This window comes from Physcomitrium patens, chromosome 1, assembly GCF_059467195.1.
Source record: "Physcomitrium patens ecotype Gransden chromosome 1, ASM5946719v1, whole genome shotgun sequence".
In the NCBI taxonomy this organism is placed as follows: Eukaryota; Viridiplantae; Streptophyta; class Bryopsida; order Funariales; family Funariaceae; genus Physcomitrium; species Physcomitrium patens.
Window position 1 is genome coordinate 9,261,443 of NC_143410.1, and position 10,772 is coordinate 9,272,214.

The following is a 10,772-nucleotide window of genomic DNA, read 5'->3' on the forward strand; positions in this document are numbered from 1 at the left end:
AAAAATTAAGATTTAACATTTGTTGTCTTTAATTTTTATTAGGGTTTTATTAATCTCACAATGTAAAATCTATTGTCTTAAGAATTTCTTAAGATTTTTTAGGTCTAGAGTTCATTATATATTGTCTTTAGAATTTATTTTGGTTTCTTCAAAATTATGATTTAAAGTATATTGTATTTAGATTTTATTGAATTTTTTTGCAATAAAATTAGATTTATTGGACTTTCTATAAGATCAAAATTTATTGATGTTTATTTGTAGGATTTGATAGAACTTAGGTTTAGAAGTTTTTGCATATATATATATATATATATATATATATATATACATATGATTTTATTGTATGATTTTAATTCTGAAAGTCTCAAAAATAATTAAATTGTTTTCCAAAAGCATCATATTTTTAATGATAAATATATAATTCATTTATACATCATTTAAATTTCTTGAAAATAATATGAGATAAGAAAACCAAGTATGAGGAAGCTCTATAACGAAGCTCTATAATGAAGCTTTATTATAGGTATAAAAATATATTAAATAATAATAATAATAATAATAGAAAAAAATACGAATTACAAAATCATAAATTATATTTTAAATTAGAAGTGCTCTTCAACATAGAACATTGTGACAAGTAGACGTTGTTTTTCTTGTTCTCCTTCTTTTACAAATATTCGAAGCGCTCTTCACATAAGTGTTCTTATTTATTTATGATCAACAATTGCACCTCGATCGGAGATCGTCCCAATATCAGGTTTGAGAAGGATGGCTTAGGATACGTTGCTCCATGTTGCTGCGATGGTCCATGATCTGGAACCATTCACTAATATCGCCAGTCCCACGTTCAGTCATCCTAAAATAAATAATCAGTATTTCTCTCCTTCCTCTAAACTAATTCTCGTAAATACGTGGGCTAAGAAATTATGTCCAGGTGGTCCTATCATGTACTTCAGGTGTTATCGAATTTAAAAATTCGTTCACATTCAAGTGTTGATAAATGGCACTGCTTTGAATCATGGAACTGGAAGTCCCCATCGACTACACATAGCAGTGCACTTTCTCTATGGGCTATAACCTACAAATAATGCAATTTTACGAAGTATGGGTTGCCTGATTGATCATTCGGTGTTCGAATGCCATGACATCATCCACAAGGCTCTTAAGAGCGTCATCGAACTGGTGAGTAACGTTGTTGAAGCTTGTGACGTTAACATCAGGGTCTAGCAAATCCACACAGATCTCACCTTCTGCCTTGCCAATAGCACCATGGAAATGATAGTATTGCAGAAGCTCTCCTTCCCATTTTGTCACGTGATGAGTTTGATTGGCTCCTGGCGGCATGCTCATGGCCATAGGCTCGTGCGGCCCCGTCGCCAAACAGGAGTCTGATAGAACGAAGTTTTTGCGATCGGGGTATTCCCCAACATCAGTTTTTCTATACACCATCTTGCTAATTCCCCATTCATTGCTGCAAAAACAAGTCATAGGATGCTTAAAAACAGCGGAAGCATACAGAATTAACTTCTTTAACATCGTTAGGCTTGTGGAATTCAAGAAGAAAAGGAGTTCCTATGGATTATCACCTGTTTGGTTGTGAACCACGAAGACAATGAGAGTAATCCATGGACATCTGCTTAATTGACACGCGTTGCAGACGCTTCCCCCAGAAATTTTCTGTCTCGATCCTCTTAATGACCTCGTTCAAGTTGGATCCTGCTGGTCTGTGTATGTACTCATCGACGTCGAAGAACCAGGTCCACTTTGCCATTGACTTCGCTCTAAACAGGCAGTCATTTAGAATGACGAACTGGTTGTGATAGTGGGAGTTGAATCTTGCTTCCTGTCGGATATTCATTATTATCACAACCCCTAGTTTCACCCAAGGCTGCAGCACAGCGCGAACTTGTTCATCGAATCCTCCGGCATCGTAGAGGTAAAAGTGAGTTCGTTCACCGAAAAACCAGACATGATACGCAATCCATTCACGGATCCTCTGCGCGTTGATCGAACCGTAAATCGGAGCCCCACAGTAGACATGGTCGTACTGATAAGGCTCCTGGTAAAGAGAGGCGTTGAACTCGCCCGCTCCTTCCTCCTTCGCTACGAAGTTCACATCTTCGAGGCCCGAGGCATCTTGCGTCCCGTGAGTAACCTGAATCTCGAGACGGCCTCCAGATCCATCGTTTCCTATGGGGGTGTCGAAGTTACAATAAACTGCAGTGCCAGTGTACTGCTTGCCGTAACTCACATGGGTTGGAACCGGCTGGAGAAATGTCCCATTAGTTTTGATCACTGGCGCGGCTTCCTTCGCAGGATGCCATGAGCAGAAGAAGGCGGGATTAGAGTACAGGAATAATGCTTTGGGCCCAAGGCCAATCGTAGCGAAAGACTTCGGTGCCACGCGGTATGTTGAAAAGTGTACAAAGAGGAATGTGGCAGTGCCCATTGGCAAAAACCGTCGAGGTAAGCCATAGCTCGAATCATTCAGTTTCTCAGCAGCCCTGTCTGCCACTATAGACGGAAGCTGCCATTCCTTGACTACCTTGGGTTCACTATACTTCGCTTGGGAACCTTGTATCGATCCAAATCCTAGATAATTGTCCTGCGGGGATTTGAATCGGAGTAGAATCACTGCGAAGCTCAGCAGTAAACAGACGGACACCAGTAAACGAATCCCAAATACTTTCTCAAATACTTTCTCTCTATCAGAACCTCCTATACGCTTCGCCATCACTCCGATTTCTGCACATTAAATATCTCACATAGACGCGAATCACAAACAGCGACATTGGACGCCATGCAAAATTCACTGTATCTTACAAACTGTTTTCGCTTTTGTGACCAGGGGCAGATATGCAACCGTTAGTATAATCACAGCTGCCCAAACATTTCATGCACAGCGAAAGCTAGTACAGAAGAAGTAACAAACCTTTGCAGATGCTGCATGCAACTTATCCGAAATAGATGGGAATCCTTTGCAAGAGCGGTACTCCAGAAAGCCTGCGATTGTCAACCTCGCAAACCAGCAAGGAAATATCAAAGCTTGGCCGAGACAAGCGGTACACCTGTTAATGATTGCTATCAATCAGTAAGTCTCCAGAGTGCTCGGCATTCACAAATGAATCATAGATTCGTGAAGTCGACTTCGAGTTGTTACAACCAGTTGCAGTAACCCCGTATCAGCATACTTGCCGATGCAAACGATGCAATCAGGGACATCCAATTCATCGCCGAATACAGAGGGAGAACGCCGTGTTTCTCCTCAAGTCAGCCCCACAATCTGGACATGATTTCGACTCACCAGACCTGCTATTGAGATCCAAACGCCAAGAAGGTTCAGGATGTCAGGGAGGTGAAAACAAACTTGCAATGTACTCATGCACAAAATTAAAGAGAGAGTTTTCCAAGAGATAAACCCTGAGGTTGTTACTCTGAAAGTTATTTCAGAATCATCAATTTGGTGGCAAAAAAATACCAAGCAATATTAACGTGGTAACCTTAGATAGTGATTGTGTTCGGCAAATAGCCATGTCATTTCAACATCCACCTTCACAGTTCTTATGTGGAACTTCACTCCCGGTTTAAAATCCATGGAGTAATTCTTTACTTCGCAACGATTCGCAAGCTGATACTTTTCCAGCTATGAATTAGATTGGGTGTCCACGTGTAAGGACCCACGAGAAAACCTAAACATGACAACCTCATTTGCTCAAGTCTAACCTAACTCGATTGGATGGCTTCTCGTCACGCATCGGGGGGATGATCGCTTCAACTGGTGGACGTCACTTTCTTCACTACAATTAGAACTTTGGCGGAATACGTCAGTCGTTTTGTCGTTTTCCTTGCGAATCGATAACCGAATATAGCACTTCTTCTCTTGCTTCACTTTTTGTAGGCTGTAACTCGACTGTGAATGAAACTAACAAGAGGCACCGTGGCTACGCGTGTATCGGGTGCCCATTATTAGACATTTTCAGCAATAACCCACGCAGATCAAGCCACGAATACTGCGAGCCACCATTTTCTGAGAGGGAGTTCCTTTACGCAGGTTCATGTGCTGAACAAGTATTTTGTACACTGCATGGTAATTTGAAATATCTGGCCTGTGTTTTCGGCGGTCAATATCAAAACCCACATTAGGGTGGAAACTGCGTGCAAATTGGTCATAGTGAAGAGAAATTCCTGGACCCACCTTGTCGATAGAATGTTTGAAAACTGCTGAGAAACTGAATAAGACATGCAAAATGGAATTTTTTAAAAGTAAGATCCTATGGGCCACAGAAATTTGTCCAGCGAGGGAGCATGAAGATTCCGCTTGCGCGGTCATGTTCATGATGTTAATGGTACCGCCATCCAAAACATTGTGCAATGCCCACCAAGCGGTGCATTGATAAGCGTGAGCTACGCGTGGCTTGCTGTCTGGCCGGATCGAAGCCTCCGCCTGATATCTCGACTCCCTCCGATTTCTCCCAATCTGTAGGGGCGAGCTCGCTCATTCTCACACACTCATCTGTACAACCACGATTCCGCTCCTTGGAATGCGCGGTCCTTATTCCTGATGATTGAAGTGCCTCTTCCCGGGAACCATCTAGAGTTGCCACCTATGATTTCAGAATGAGAACTCGAGGCCTTTTTGAGAAAATTGCTTGACGTTTGATCGTCGTCGCAAAGCCAGGAACTTCTGAGATTATAGTCGCCGACAAAACCGTGCTGAGGTTTTCAGTGGCCTTTTTCTCATCGTCCATAATCACCTCAAAATTACTCAGAACCGTAGCTTGGAGCAGAGTTGCTGCGAAATTCTCTCGAAGTTGTGCCGCAACATCGCGGGTGTGGTAAAGCAATGCAACATTAAAATTGAAAAATAAAATAAAAATGATTTATTTATACCATGTGAATCATGCACTTCATAGGATGAGATTCTGAATTGAAAACTTTGCAAGAATATCCGTTGCATATAATGACAAAATAACAAAACACTATTTGTTTTAAGCCATTTGTAAGTTTGCATGAATGAAAGTGCACATGGAAAGAAAATCAATTCTTTAATTTCCTTAAAGATTGGTGCATGTGGTAAAGTAAATTAATAAATCTGAAAGTAGAATAAGTAACATTATAGAGGATATTACTTTAGGAAAGTTGCTATTGATTAAAGGGTTGGTTCTTGGTATGTAAGAAAGTCAAGAGATAAAGTAGATGAACGGACAAAGAATCTTAAGAGTATAAAGAATATACTAAAAATATATTTTTATAATAGATAAGATAGCAATGAATAGTTTCAATAGAATGTTGGATGGATTTATTCATTAAATGATGGAAGTTGTCTATTAAGGTAGCAACCACCACCTACAATTAATAGGTGTTGGAAATAAGAGATATCTTATTTCATACTCTCTTTATGAGAAACCTTATTAATGCTATATATCGGTGACTTAGAAGTTCTTTTTCTTTAATAGATTATGGATCCACTCACTTTTAGTTGTAAGTTTTGAAGTTCTTTGAAGTCTTTCTTGTTGTAAAGAATAGATCTTATGGTAGTTGTGTCGGGACAAGAACTCGATGAAAGCTAAAGAGTAAGTGAGACTTTTCTCAAAAAGAAATAGGACAAAATAGAAATATGTATATTAAGAAAGAAACTGGAATGGCTATTGCCAAAATACAAGAAAACTAGAGACCCTTAAAACTAGACTAGAAGCAAGAAAGGAGTTGACAAGAGTGAAGAGGGCTTCACTCTTGCCTCTATATATACTATCTAACTAGAAGCCACGTGGCGATGTTCTATAAGACCTCCAATATATGTTGACTTTCTAGGCCACATGCCTTTGCTTGCAAGGCAAGTTTTCTATGGATGGACCACGTAGTTAGCTTGTTCTTTAAGCTTCCAACATGTGTGGCACATGGCTAACTTGTTGACCAAGTTTCTAACCTAAAAGTCAACTATAGACTCCTATAAAGTCAAAGCAGCGTCTATGAAGCTTCTAAGAAGCTTCTGTAGAAGATATTACACAATTAACCTACTTTTACATACTTTTATCTATTCATATAGGTAATTATATGTATGTCCGTGACATTATCCCTCCTTCTAAGGACGAGTTCCACGAGGAGCGGTGATTATATATTGAGAAAATCTAATATGCGGCGAATTGTATTTGCTACATACTCTGATCTTTGTTCTCTTCGAAGATAGTTGATGGGTCCTCTTAGCCATCGATAGTGTCCCATTCCAGGGCGAAGACCACCCTGTTATTTGATCACTGTTGAAGCCTTCATAACTTCCTTCAAATAATACATTTGAAACACCATCAGGAGTCGTTCCTATCTCCAATAATATCACCAAACATCGAGAATCTCTTCCAAGGTCGTGATACCAAACGCGTTGTATCTCACCATCTATTCGAGGAAGAACATGTCGTTCTTGAGGGTCTTCATTTCGGTTGCGTCGTCTTGAAGGTTGTGACAATCGCAATGTCTCATCCGTAAGTCAAGAACGAAGGTTCTTGAGTTGAATCACGGTTGTTGGCTCTCCATCTAATTAGCGTCACAAAATGCAAAGAAGTTACAAACAAGGATAGGAAATTGAATGTTATCTTGCCTCAATCTTGTCTCTTTTATAAGAGAGGTTTTCATCTTGGTTTTGATGGATGTCGTTGATAAAAACTTTGACTTTACCGATGCATTTGCTAGATTCCCTGATGGCTCCCATGCTACGCTCACTAATATCATATCCGCACCAATGAACAAGATATTCCAAACTTATTTCGGCGCCGCCTTGAGCCTAATATCTCTTCCACCTCAAATTCTTCATTATTATCTACTTCTATAGGAGGCGGTGGCATTTGTCTTCTTCCTTGTATATCCACTGTCTTATATGGTTCAAGAAGAGACACGTGGAATACAGGATGGATCTTCATTGACTCCGGTAGATGTAACCGATATGCAACTGGGTTGATCTGTTCAGAAACAGAAAAGGGGCCAAGCCTACGATAGTCCAACTTGTCACAAGGTCGAGTAGTCTTGATATTGCGACGAAGTAGCCATACCTTATCACCCACGTTGAGTTGTGGTTGCTCTTTACGATATACATCTGCATTTATCTTTTGTCGTTCTTGAGCTTTCTTCAACTGCGCCTTCATTATTGCATGTAACTCTGACAACCGATTTGCCATATCTTCTGCTGCAGGATTATCAACTTTTGAAAAATCAAAAGTATCAAGTCGTGGATGATAGCCATAATTGGCAAAGAAAGGTGTTTGTTGCGTGGAGGAATGTACCGTATTATTATAAGCAAACTCTGCCAATGGCAGAAGGTTTGTCCAATCATCTTGTTGGTAGTTGATGGTACACCTTAAATACTGTTCCAAGACTTGGTTTACGCGCTCTGTTTGTCCATCAGTTTGAGGATGGAAAGCTGAAGATAGCTTTATGTCCACTTTTAAAATCTTGAAAAGAGTCCTCCAAAATCTCGACACAAATTGAGTTCCCCTATCCGATATGATATCTTTAGGTAATCCATGATAGCGATAGATATTATCAATGAAAAGCTTAGCTGTTTCTTCACCTGTGATAGATTTTGTACATGGCATAAAATGTGCCATCTTGGTGAAACGATCTACTATCACAAATATAGAATCATAAGATCTTGAGTTTGGAAGATCTGTGATGAAATCCATAGAAACAGAAGACCATGGTTGTTTTGGTATAGGTAATGGCTGAAGAAGTCCGTAAGGTCGATGTCGAGGAATAATTGATCTTGAACAAATATCCCATGATTGTACAAAGTCTTTGACTGACTTCCACATTTGTGGCCACCAAAAATCTCTTGATATGAGTTCCAGAGTCTTATTATATCCAAAGTGCCCTGCTGCTGGAAAGTCATGACGTGCTTGAAGAACACGCAAACGTGCTTTTCCTTCTGGAACATATAGGCGTCCTTCAAAATATAATAGATTATTCTTGAACTCAAACTTAGAAGAATCATGAGACTTGAAAGAATTATTCTCGATATCATGAACAAGAGGGTCTGAGGACATACTGGACTGGATTTGCTTGAGAAAAGTTGAATCAACAGTCAATGTTGATTTCACTGCTCGGAGATGAAATTGCTCCGGTTTCAAGAGGACCGTTCTTTGTTGCTCAAAAGCTGCATCTCCTTCTTTTGGTGCAAAATAAGAACGTCTAGACAGGGCATCGGACAAACCTTGTTGTTTTCCTGGCCGATAAGTGATAATGAAGTCGAATCTTGACAAAGACATACTCCAACGAGCTTGACGACGATTCAACACGCGTGCTGACATGAAATACTCGAGGTTCTTGTGATCTGTATACACAGTGACTGGACTAGAAGCACCTTCTAGATAATGACGCCATTCTTGAAAGGAATCCACGATTGTAAGAAGTTCTTTATCGTGGATCTCATAATTGATCTCGACTGCTGAGAATTTTCTTGAATGAAAAGCTATCGGATGAAGTTTGTCATCTGTTCCCATTTGTGATAAAACTGCACCCAAGGCAAAATCCAATGCGTCTGTTTCCATAAAGAATGCCTTGGAAAAATCAACACGATATAAGACTGGTGCAGAGACAAACGATGTCTTCAAGGCTTCAAATGCTGCTTCCGCTTCTTGATTCCATTGGAATTTATCTTTACTAGTCAAGCGTGTAAGTGGAGCTGCAACTCGTGAGAAGTCTTTGATGAAGATCCGATAGTAATTGGCAAATCCCAAGAAACATTGGACATCTCTCACAGTCTTTGGAATCTTCTAATCCATGATTGTTTGGACTTTCTTAGAATCCATCATAAGACCATCATTTGAAATGATGTATCCTAAAAAGTCAACTTGAGTAGTGTGAAATACACACTTTTCCATCTTGGCGTACAATCCTGCATCTCTGAGTTTTTGTAATACTTGACGAACATGTATTTCATGTTCTTCAACATTCTTAGAATAAATCAGGATATCGTCTAGGTAGCAGACGACAAAATTGTCTAAGAATTCACGAAATACATCATTCATGAGATGTTGAAAAGCAGCTGGTGCATTCGTGAGTCCAAAAGGCATGACATTATATTCAAAATGCCCGTACCTGGTTCGAAACGCAGTCTTCCATTCATCTCCTTCTTTGATCCGTACTAGATTATATGCTCCTCTTAGATCTATTTTTGTATAGATCTTAGCTTGATTTAACTGGTCAAGGAGTCCTGATATCAAAGGTAATGGATACCTGTTCTTGATTGTGATCTTGTTGAGTCCTCGATAGTCAACACACATTCGTAAAGATCCATCTTTTTTCTTTACGAATAAAATTGGAGCTCCTGCTGGAGATTTTGAATGGCGTATGAAATTCTTTGCTAAATTCTCGTCAATATATGTCTTGAGTTCAGCCAACTCATCTTGCGATAAACTGTAAATTGGTCCAAATGGTGGCTGAGTTCCTTCCTTGAGATCGATTGAACAATCGTATGGGCGATGCTCAGGAAAAATATCTGCATTCTTTTTCTCAAAAACGTCTTGATAATCCTGATATTGACTTGGAATGCCACTTGAAGTCTTTACGCTTTCAGAAATAGGTGCAGCATAAATAGCAAAAGTTGATCCTTCTTTTGCTGCGTGTATAAATGCTTTTGCACCTATAGGTGTGAGTTTTACTATACTAGACTCATGGTTTTTTACTTGATTAATAGAACTGTTACTAATGCTCTGAGGAAAATCAAGTTTACGAGAAATCCAATCTATTCGAGGATTATACTTTTCTAACCATGATAAGCCTAAAATTACTGGATTAGAGGGAGATCTAATTATATTAAAAATTACGCAACTACTATGACCATTTATTACTACATCTACAGGAAGTGTTTCGTGAGTTACATCTCCAGAAGACAACGGACGACCATCTATGACTTCTACGTGTACAGGTTTAGTTTTTTGTATTAATGATATTCTATGACATCTAGCAAATTCTTCATCTAAAAAACAAGATGAGGCTCCTGAATCTACCAAGGCAGAGGCTTTGTAATTATTAGGTCCTAAACGCACATCTATTATAAAACAAAGAGATGGTTTTGAGGAGAGGATAGGACCTTTATTAGAAGTTGTACAAGATTCCAGCCGCACGGTCCCTATTGTAGCTGGACGTACTCGTTTTCTGACATACTGTCTTCTTTGACAGCCGTACTCCTCATTTTGTAGTTACGTCGCTTCTTTGGACAATGTTGAGCAGTGTGCTTAGGTTCTCCACAATATAAGCACAATCCTTCTTGTCGACGACGAGACTTTTCTTGCTCAGTAAGAGGTTTGAAACGTACCGCATCAATTTGCATATCCTCTACTTTCGAAGGTATGTGTTGAGGAGACGTCGGTGTTGCCATTGAATTGTAGTAACGTTGAGGCCCACTTGTGCGACTCTCGGATCGAAATTCAAAAAGTCGATTGTCGCACTTCACAGCAAAGTCAATTGCTTGACTCAATGTTTGAGGATCAGGTAAATTAAGCATCAATTTCTTTACCTCATATTGTAATCCGTAGAGAAATTGACTCACAAGTGCGGCATCATCCCACTTGATATCAGTTGCAAGTTATCGAAATTGCGAAGCATATAATGTTACTGATCGATTGCCTTGTCGCAAAATACGGATCTTGTTGGTTGCAACACGAATTGCATCATGTTCTCCAAACATGGATCGAAACTCCGCCAAAAAAGCCTCTAGATTATCCAATATTGGATCTCGTCGTTCAAGAAAAGATGAAAACCATGACAATGCTGAACCTGAAAGA

General features: G+C 39.6%; 1 protein-coding gene across 3 annotated transcripts; it reads right to left on the minus strand.

Moving 5' to 3' along the window:
- Positions 1-688: 688 nt before the first annotated feature.
- LOC112277670 (galactan beta-1,4-galactosyltransferase GALS1) lies at positions 689-3,501 on the minus strand. Of its 3 annotated transcripts, none has more exons than XM_090249443.1 (3): positions 2,933-3,501; positions 1,587-2,745; positions 689-1,388 (listed from the first exon to the last, which is right to left on the minus strand). In XM_090249443.1, the coding sequence occupies exons 2-3, from the start codon at positions 2,732-2,734 to the stop codon at positions 1,244-1,246; spliced, it is 1,293 nt and encodes a 430-aa protein (XP_090105569.1). In that variant the 5' UTR covers positions 2,735-2,745; positions 2,933-3,501; the 3' UTR covers positions 689-1,243. The 3 variants fall into 3 exon arrangements, with proteins under 3 accessions (XP_090105569.1, XP_024366071.1, XP_024366235.1); XM_024510303.3 differs by having other exon boundaries at positions 689-1,471; positions 2,933-3,495; XM_024510467.3 differs by having other exon boundaries at positions 689-1,471; positions 1,587-2,605; positions 2,933-3,493.
- Positions 3,502-10,772: the final 7,271 nt, after the last annotated feature.

Coding starts and splice junctions, on each gene's coding strand:
- LOC112277670 (XM_024510303.3), bottom strand. CDS start 2,734: ATGGCGAAGCGTATAGGAGGTTCTGATAGAGAGAAAGTATTTGAGAAA. Junction 1,472..1,586: donor CGTGGTTCACAACCAAACAG/GTGATAATCCAT, acceptor TTGTTTTTGCAG/CAATGAATGGGGAATTAGCA.